Genomic DNA, 10,541 nt, shown 5'->3' with positions numbered 1-10,541 from the left:
CTCAACAAAGGGCTTCCGCAATAATACCACTAACACTAGAATTCTTCTTTAATAGGACAAGATCCCCAAGGAGAAATAGGAGTTCTAGGCCAAATTGTTCGATTACACGTCTCATGTGGGAGGGAGACTCCAACTTTGTTTGATGGCCTTGGCCTGAAAAATCGTTTCGGAGCCTTGACTGACAAGGAGAAATGCGATTGACTACAGGCTGAAACTAGTCATCTACTGCGAAACACTTTATTTAACATACAAGTTTGTGAGTTCCCAGTTCAAAGCAATGAGGCTACTAACCAGGATACCATTCCATCGGACCCCCTTTCGACTAGCTTACAGGCCAACGATAGGGCCGTCCAGGAATCTAACATCCCTCTATTGGCACATTCCAGTCCCCCTATAGATCAAGGAGACCTTATTAAGAATTTGTTCCCGATTATTATTCCAACCACTCAATCTATCTTTACCCCCAGTCAACACTTGAGAGAGTGGCTGACACTTCAGTAAGCATAGAGAGGTCTTTAAACGTCAGGGTAGCTTCTAAAACTATTGATAATATTTTCTTGCTCTAATGGAATATTGCAGGTATTGGCCATACTCTGTCTCCGGATTGGTTTGGTTTCATTGATCAGTATGACATTTGCCTTTTCCAGGAGTCATGGTCAGTGGTCCCTGTTTTTCGTGTGGGATTTCTTAATTTTTATAGCCCTGCAATAAATAAGTCCAAAGGGCGACCTGCGGGTGGTCTGGTGGTATGTGTTCGCCAGAGCCTGCGTTGCAAAGTTCAGCGTATTTGGTCCCCAGATAACAATATTTTGGTGGTTAAGCTTGGATGGAACCATGATTGCTCTGTGGCCATTTTTAACGTTTATGCTAGGGGGCTAATTGGGGGGGCATAGTTCAGAGAGAATATCTTCTCTTGACTTACAGTTAGATGCTTTACCTGACCAAATTGTTCCGATTGTGGCTGGAGATTTTAACACCACTTTTTAACCACTCTGCCATGAAGATCAGGAGCTATCTGCTGAACAGGATTTCAGATGGGGTATTCCTAAACTTGAGGTACCAGTTGTAAAAAGATGGTCAGCAGCTGCAATTCAATTAAAAGCTATGTGCCTGGAAAGAGGACTTAGAGCTGCAAATGGGCGAACTTTTTCTGACCAGCTGGGAGCTAATACTTTTGATAATGGGCGTAATAGTAGCCGTATAGACTACTTGTTGGTTGATATAAGACTATGGTATAGTCTTGTGGATATGGTCGTAATGCCCTGACTCGAAAGTGACCATAACCCTCTTTGTTCCACATTTCTAATCCCAAAGGGGAATAGAAGTGAGCCACCTAGGGGAGGTGTATTAACACTTGACATTGTCGCTTCCAACGATATGCGCCATGTCAGATGGAACAAATTTATTGAAATCCAGTTAAACTGGCTGCTCTTAAAGAAGAGGTTGTGAGTCAACTGGCCTATCTAAATACTCAAATCAATGGTTCGGATTTTCCTCAAATCATGATAGAGGTCCATACCCAACTCTTTTCTAGATTAAAAACCTACACACAGATTCATCAATGTCCCGATTTGCGAGTCCTTAATAGCGATTATTAAGGAATCGCTATTAAGGGCTTGCAAATCGGGATTCATGTAGAAATCACAAAATAAATTGCGATTCCTACAGCCACCTTATTTGCGATTAGCAAATTGCTAATCGCAAATAAGGAATAACTCCCCATTCATTCCTATGGGCCTTTAGGGAGTTATTCCTTATTTGCGATTAGCAATTTGCTAATCGCAAATAAGGATGCGATTTCAAGGGTGCCAGGGGTGTCCAAAGGACACCCTGTAGCACCCCTGAAATGTCAATGTAGACTGATGTTGTGCACACACATGTCCAAAGGACATGTGTGTGTAACATACCACTTAGAAAAATGCACTAATGTGCATTTTTCTAAGTTTTCGCTATTTCCCACGAAGTCAGACTTCGCGGTAAAAAAGGTTCATGAATAGCATTTAAGGAATCTCCAATTGAGATTCCTTAAATGCGATCACAATTTGAGAAATCGCAATTATTTGCGATTTTTCAAAATGCGAGTTCATGACCCATTGATGAATTTCGAATGCCATTTTTGCGGGCGCAACCGGCCGAATTTTGCGATTCGCACCGTTAGCGCTCGCAAAAATGCTTGATGAATCTACCTGCTACTTTTTAAAAGGGTTAAAAGCGGGTAAAGAGGGTGTAATAACCAATGTGGCTAGGTGGTACAACGAGGCCTGTAAAATAGCCCGCCAGAAATTGAGTGTAGAACTAAAATCTAAGGACCATGTTAGAGTAAGAGAGGCAAGGGACTCCTATAGGCTTACTCAGAGGGCGTCAAAAAGGGAATGGGATCAAGATAGGTGGCAGGACTTGAAATTTGCCTGTGAAGCTAAAGATTCCAAACAATTTTGGAATATCTTTAAATGGGATCGGGGAGGGCAACCAGAGCCTCCTCAAAATAATGTTGCTCAGACCCAGCGGCTAGAATTTTTTAAGCCCCAGTATTCCTGCAGCCCATCTGAGGAAGATTACTCTCTACCTCCCTATATCTTTTATCAAGGCCAGGTGTTTTCCTTCGAAGATGTTAGCTTAGCACTAGATTGTGTGACGGGTGGTAGAGCCCCAGGTATGGATGGTATCCCTGCAGATGTTTTTCTAAACGATAGATCGACCTGGTGCCAGTACTTCGCATTATTGGCTAATTCAGTGGCAAAGGGAGCACCCATTCCTCCATCATGAAGGGAGCATAAATAATCCGTTTTTAAAAAGGGAGATAAATCCCTCCCCAGCAACTATAGGCCCATCAGCCTAATAGATTCAGCACAAAAGGTAATGGGCCGATTGGTACAGAATAAAGTCCAGTTGTGGGTAGAGGAATTTAACATATCTCCATTTCAAGCTTCTTTTCGCCCTGGCACCAGCTCTATTGATCAAATGTTTTGTCGCATTACAGTTTATTGGAGGAATGTGGTTTTGAGTAAAGGGACACTTTACGCTGTATTTGTCAACCTCAAATCGGCCTTCGATCTGGTCCCTCGTTGTAAACTCTGGAGAGTCTTCGGGGAATTGGGGATGGCATCTGAGTTTTTGACGCTCCTCGTCCTCCTACATGAGAACAACTTTGCAAGGATTTGATGGGGGGCACAGGGTGAGGTTACCGACTCATTTACAGTCTAACATGGTATTCGACAGGGTTGTGTATTGACACCCACCCGGTTTTCATTATTCATCAACGGGATAGTGGATCATCTCTCCAGATCCCCCACTGACGCCGCCGTGTTGGCAGAGGTTCGTGTACCTGTCCTCATGTTCGCGGACGATACCTTGATAGTCTCCAGGACCCCGAGTGGTCTACAAAAGGCTGTTAAAGCATTTGGGCAATTTTGCCTTTCTCGGGGGCTTGAGGTCAACACTGCAAAAACTAAGTTAATGTCATTCAACCAGCATAAACCCTATAAAGGCAGAATCTACTTGAACAATATCCCCCTAGAGCAGGTGGATGCCTTTACTTATTTAGGCATCACGGTTCAGAAGAATATGGGTTGGAAAAGTCATATGGATATGACTATCTTAAAATACCATCAGCATGTAGGTATACTGTCCACCAAATACAAATCCTCCTTCACTAAACCAATCACTCCAGTTCTATAAATATATAACATCAAAGTGATAAGCTCGGCCCTCTAAGGAGCCGAGTTATGGGGATTTAATAATTTGAGTCATCTTTTAAAAGCTGAAAATAAATTTTTACGTGGATTAATTGGTGTCCCCCAAAGTACTCCCATGGCCCCCTTCTTACTAGACCTAGGTAGGAAATATTTGGTGGATATGGCAAGGCTATGCCCACTATTGTATTGGAGGCGAATTTGGACCACCCCCGAACTTATACATTATGCCCAGGGTCTCAAGGGCGTGATCCTTGCAGATCGCTTTCACAAAATACATTGGCTAAACGAACTAAGGTCTCTTCTGGTAAAGCTAGATTTAAAATCGTTATGGGACGAACTAGGTACTGCAGTTTTTCCTACAAAAAAACAATTAAAACAAAAATACTGGGAAATGGTCCTGATGTCATCCTACTTGTCCGGTATGACTACTAACCTGACAGGCCGATTTTTAGATCATAAATCCTGGCCTTCTTGTGAAGCATACTGGGATATAATTGATGGGCCTTTTGATCGAAAATTGTATTTTCAATTTAGGATAGGAACCCTACCAATCAAAGCTTTTACTTATAAATGGGCTCCTTTTTCATATGAAAAATGTCATAATTGTACGGCCATGGCGGAGACCACATCTCATCTGTTTTTTGTATGTCCTTTATATGCAGCCCCACGTCGTAAATGTTTGAGACCTATCTGCACCTCCCTGGGCACTCGGAGGTGTACTGATGCTTTAAGGATTTTAGGATCTGATTGTTCTCCCCATATAGCTATTGCAAATTTTAAAACTTATTCAATAGTAACTAAATGGAATTTAATACCTTTTTAATTATGTGTAGCGTATATGTATTATTTATCCTGTATCGTGACAGCTGTTAGGATTGTGTGTTTTTATGACTTACTGTTGAATAAAGCTTTTTGAATTGAAAGGTGGAAGATAAAACCATAAGTGGAAGCTAAAATACTTGTGTAAAGGTGAGGGTTGAAACCACTATTTACAGGTGGATGTTAGAACCTTGGAGCACAGGTGGAGGATAGAACCCAGATGGAGAAGGGGGGGTGTACAACTTTTTTGCACATTATGCATCACGGGGATTCATACAACCGAGAGGCACTAGCAGAACATCACAATTTTCTGCCTTAATCACAGTCAGACTCAAAGTGGAAAGTAATTTTGTTGTATTACTTTTTCAAGTGGAACCTCGTGAAACTTATCTACAATTATGGAACAATTACCCATGACCAGAAGATGGGTCAGTGGTGTCTTATTGATCCTTTGATCTTTGGGAATGTAATTTATCTCAAATTGGGGATTCAAGACCTATATTATGTGTGGCTTCTACTACTTTCACACTCGCCATAACACCTTGTGCACATGGACAGCAACATGTGTGTACCATGATTGGAACACTGGATTAATGGAAAAGAATTGTAGAGCTGTTCTTAATTTATGGGATCAGTTTTACATACTTTTTTTAACAAGGGCTTAGCACATCCATTTTTTTGTCTATGTGGTGCCTGCCACTGAACACAAACATAAATCACACAATTTAATGGGGCAGTTCAAATTCAATTCAGTCAAATACAGTCAAGTACAGAAGAACAAATAAATGCTTAATTAGAAAGCCTACTCTTTTTGCAATACCTCACAGGCTGACCAAACGTTTCATATTTGCTGAGAAAGTCATGTTTTGTAACCATCTGTCCTGACAGATTTTGAAAATGTAGTATATTCTGGTTTCAGGGGGTTACATTCATACTTTTCTCTCCGCCCCAGTGCAGAATCAGTTAGAAGGCTAAAACAGATAGCAATTGAATAACATATAATACTCAGTATAAAGGCTGTATTTAATTCCCAATATACCCTCATTTCTTTGATTTCTATGCGGACAAGTGCTGTCAATTAAGACAGTCTGTGCACCTTGGTAACTGCAAAACTGTTATTTCTACTTATATGTTTTTGGCATGTCTCAGTTTTCAGTTTCGGTAATTTGTCACTCTACCCTTCATACATTGTGCGATATGAGGTAACCCACTAGAGTGCAATTTGTAGTAAATACTTTCTTGCGTTCAGTTCATTCTTGTGGTTTCTGTAAGGTGTGAACTTTCACTTTACATTTTATATTCCTACCTAATGAATGTCTTGTCAAAGTCTGAAAATTCACGCTTTCTAACAACTGTGGACTCTCTGAGCCTTGTCACATTCAATAACATTCATATTGTTTCTCTGTGGTTTGGACATTCTGGTGTACCAGTACGTTTCTTTTTGTAATGAAATCTTTATCACATTTGAAACATTGATATGGTTTCTCTCCAGTGTTAGATATCTGCTATTGCATTAGCATATCCTTTCTACTAAATGCCTTGTCACACTAGGTGCGTTCACATGATTCCTTCCTTGTATAGAGATTCAAATGTTTATTTAGTGATGAGTTTGTGATTAACTTCTTTTCACATTGAGTATATCTGGGTTCTCACCATTGTCAGATTTCAAATGATATAGTAGTCCTGTCTTTTTATTGTATACCTTCCCACATTCAGTACACTGATGTGGCTTCTCCCGGTGGAAAATCTCAGATGAGAAAACAGTCTTCCTTTTTGTGAATAAATGACTTGCCACATTCTACTTTCGACTGCACATTGGAGCGCTCTTTGTTATGAATGCATGGTCTCATTCTGATCAGTGGTATGGTTTCCACCCTGTATGAACCTATCAATGTAAAAATGGTCTTCACTTTTCAATAAATAGTGTGTTGGATTGAGTACATTGATATAATTTGCCCCGGTGTGAATTCACATGGTCTGTCTCCTGTGTGGGTTCTCTGATGTTGCAGTAAGTGTTTTTCTAATGAATGTCTTGTCAACCCAATTACAAGCATATGATTACTTCTCATGTGGATTCTCTGATATAGTACTAATAGGTGCTTTAAAGTGAATGCCTTGTCCTATTCAGTACATTCATAGGGTAATTCTTCAGTGTGGACTTAATGATGCTGCATTAGGATGTTCTTTGCAACAAATGCCTTGTCATATCAAGTGTATTCATATTGTTTCTCCCCAGCGTGGACTTTCAGATGTAGCATTAGGCAGTCCTTTGAAAGAAACCCCTTCTCACAATCACTACAACCATAATGTTTCTCTCTAGGGTGGATTTTCCAATGTTGTATTAGCATGTGCTTTAGAGTGAATCATTTGTCACATACAGCGCATTCATATGGTTTCTCTCCAGTGTGGATTTTCTGATGTTGTACTAGCATGTGCTTTAGAGCGAATGCTTTTCCACATTCAGTACATTCATATGGTGTCTTTCATATGTGGACTTTCAGATGTTTCATTAGGTGTGTCTTTCTCCTAAATGCCTTGCCACATTCAGTGCATTCATATGGTCTCTCCCCTGTGTGGGTTTTCTGATGTTCCCACAAGTGGTGTTTTCTACTGTATGCCTTGTCACATTCAGTGCATTCATATGGTTTCTCTCCAGTGTGGGTATTCTGATGTACCATTAAGTGCTGTTTTTTAAAGAATGCTTTGTCACACTCACTACATCCATAGGGTTTCTTCCCAGTATGCATTTCCCGATGATATTCTAGCTGGTGCTTTAGAGTATATGCCTTATCACATTCAGTACATTTATATGGTGTCTCTCCAGAGTGGATTTTCTGGTGTCGCCTTAGACTTCCCTTTGCAAAAAATGCCTTGTCACATTCATTGCATTGATATTTCTTCCCGGTGTGTGTTTCCTGATGCTCCATTAACCGCTGTTTTGTAATAAATGCCTTCTCACATTCAATACAACCATATGGTTTATTTCCAGTGTGTCTCTTCTGATGTAGTATAAGCGTGTGCTTTGTAGTGAATGCCTTTCCACAGTCAGCGCAATCATATGGTTTCTCTCCAGTGTGGGTTTTTTGGTGTTGCTTTAATTGCCCTTTTGTAACAAATGCCTTCTCACATTCACTACAACCATATGGTTTCTCTCCAGAGTGGAGTTTCTGATGTCGCAAGAGATGGCCCTTTCTAAAGAATGCCTTCTCACATTCACTACAACCATATGGTTTCTCCCCAGTGTGGATTTTCTGATGTCGTAAGAGATAGTTTTTTGCAATAAATGCCTTGTCACATTCAATACAAATATATGGTTTCTCCCCGGTGTGGATTTTCTGATGTTGCAAGAGATATCTTTCGATAAAGAATGCCCCGTCACATTCAGAGCATTTATAAGGTTTCTCCCCAGTATGGAATTTCTGATGTACAATAAGGGCTTCCTTAGAAATGAATGCCTTGTCACATTCAGTGCATGTATATGGTTTCTCACCAGTGTGCAATCTCTGATGTCGTATTAGGGATTCACGTGTACTGAACGCCTTGTTACATTCTGTGCATTCATATGGTTTTTCTCCAGTGTGGACTCTCTGATGTCGTATTAGTTCTCCGTTAGTAATGAATGCCTTCTCACATTCACTACAACCATAGGGTTTCTCTCCAGTGTGGATTTTCTGATGGTGTTTTAACAGAGCTTTTGTAACAAATGCCTTGTCACATTCAGCACATAAATAAGGTTTCTCCCCAATGTGGATTGCATAATGTTGATTTAGCTCTCCTTTTGTAAAGAATCCCTTGTAACATTCAGTACATTTATGTGGTTTCTCCCCTGTGTGGACTGAATGATGTTTCATTAACTCTTTTTTTGTAATGAATGGCTTGTTACATTCTGTACATTTATATGGTTTTTCTCCAGTGTGGATTTTCAGATGTCGCATTAGGGATTCCTTGTCAACGAATGCCTTATCACATTCAGTACATTTATATGGCTTCTCTTCAGTATGCATTTTCAGGTGTCGCATTAGAGAGGTCTTTCCAACAAATGTCTTGTTACATTCTGTACATTTAAATGGTTTCTCCCCAGTGTGGGTTTTCAGATGTTGCTTTAGACTTGTCTTTGCAGCGAATGACCTGTCACATTCACTACAACGAAAGGGTTTCTCTCCAGTGTGGAATCTCTGATGCTGTTTTAACTGCTTTTTGCCACTGAATGCCTTGTCACATTCAGTACATTTATATGGCTTCTCTCCAGTGTGGAATCTCTGATGCTGGTTTAATAGCGGTTTGCTTATGAATGCCTTGTCACATTCAGTACACTTATATGGCTTCTCTCCAGTGTGGATTTTCAGATGTTGCATTAGGTTTGTCTTTGCAACGAATGACCGGTCACATTCACTACAATGAAAGGGTTTCTCTCCAGTGTGGAATCTGTGATGTTGCTTCAACAGCTCTTTGCTAATGAATGCCTTGTCACATTCAGTACATTTATATGGCTTCTCTCCAGTGTGAATTTTCAGAAGTTGCATTAGGTTTGCATTTGCAATGAATACCTTGTCACATTCTCTACATTCATATGGTTTTTGCCCAATGTGGACGTTTTGTTGTCGTATTAGCTCTGCCTTTGTAATGAATGCTGGATTAGATTCAGTTAGTTTAAAAGGGTTCCCATCAGTATGGACAGTCTGATGTGACTGCAAGTTTTCCATTGTTATGAATGTTTTCCTCAGTAGGGCTTGCCTGATCTATCGGCAGGTGTCCTTTTGAATGCAATCTGACATTCAGTACATTCATATAACTTCTTCCAGGTGTCAAGACTCTTTTCATTGAATGTCTGCCCACATTCCTTACATTTATATGTTCTCAGTCTTGTGTGGGCAACCTTGTGCAACTTTAGACGGCCTGTGGCCCTGAATGTTTTATCACACTGAGAATATTTATAGTCATTCCATTATGTGAACCAAAGTCACATTAAATAAATATTGTCTTTCTTCTATGCTGACTTCATGTGCTCCTTATATAATACTATAAAAATTGCTTTGAGAGCTTTAGTACATTTAGAAAGTTTTCTATTCCCTAGTGTCTCTCTGGTTAGTCCTTTTGAGTCAAGTATTTTTTTTCACGTTGCTTGACAGCGTAGATTAAGATATTTTATTGATTATGAACAGGTCTTCTTGGAATAGGTTTCAATGCCCAACTATGCCTTTAAAAATAGCCTATGTCCTTTCCATCTTCCATTCTTAAAGCATTTCTTTCATCTGTAAAAAAAAAAAAAAAAAAAAGTACATCAATACTAAATAAACTATAATTGTGATCTAATCTTTTTCAGAAAGCCATATACTGCACATTTATAAAAAAGTGAAAGCAACTCTGAAATACACTTAGTCTTCCCTGTTTTCAGTTTCTATTTGATGTGAACTGCAGATGGGGATTAGTCAGTGTAAAAATCAGAGTTATCAGTGTTTAGATGTTTTTAAGCTGAGCAAATTCATTTTCACAGTTTCTATCTAGGACTTTCAGAGACTTTTGCTTTTTACTGTTTGCTTTGCGCATGGGCGTTGCAGGATAAACAGTGTATATGAGGTTCCCCGTGCTATGGGTACTCCATGTAACAATAATAGTCATTTGGATTACTTTTGCCCAAGAGCTCCCTTGACCAGAGGGGAAAAAATCACTAGATACACTCTCTAGTACATTACATGCTTGCAGAAGCACAACATGACCAGCTCCTGACCAAGATCTGCCCTTTTGAAAACACAAAGTATGAAACATATATCAAGGGTGACTACGCACTGGGCTTCATTTTATCATACAAGCAACCACGCTACAGTGAGTAAAAGATGTGTTTGCGTACATGTACCATCATGCATTGGGAAGGACAATGGCAGTCCTGCCAGAACCAGTGTGCAACACACCCCTTGACAATCTTTTGAGCATATAGTGCTTATGGTTTGTTCTACGCCAGTCTTTACAGTCTGGCACTGGGTTAGCATTCTACATCCACAGAGATATTCTTAGTTGTTTGCTTTAAGC

General features: G+C 39.9%; 1 protein-coding gene across 3 annotated transcripts in view; it reads right to left on the bottom strand.

The window, feature by feature from the left end:
- Positions 1–5,118: 5,118 nt before the first annotated feature.
- LOC147709840 (uncharacterized) overlaps positions 5,119–10,541 on the bottom strand; it is a 90,084-nt gene continuing 84,661 nt past the window's right edge. For all 3 annotated transcript variants that reach the window (XM_086928288.1, XM_086928287.1, XM_086928286.1), the window contains exon 2: positions 5,119–9,766. In XM_086928288.1, the coding sequence (XP_086784414.1) occupies positions 6,998–9,217 (2,220 nt within the window). In that variant the 5' untranslated portion in view covers positions 9,218–9,766 and the 3' untranslated portion in view covers positions 5,119–6,997. The remainder of the gene's footprint in view (positions 9,767–10,541) is intronic.

The sequence above is a fragment of the Lissotriton vulgaris genome, chromosome 6 (assembly GCF_964263255.1).
Source record: "Lissotriton vulgaris chromosome 6, aLisVul1.2, whole genome shotgun sequence".
Taxonomy (NCBI): Eukaryota; Metazoa; Chordata; class Amphibia; order Caudata; family Salamandridae; genus Lissotriton; species Lissotriton vulgaris.
The sequence above is the reverse complement of the archived record's forward strand: the minus strand, read 5'-3'. Positions and strand labels throughout refer to the sequence as shown.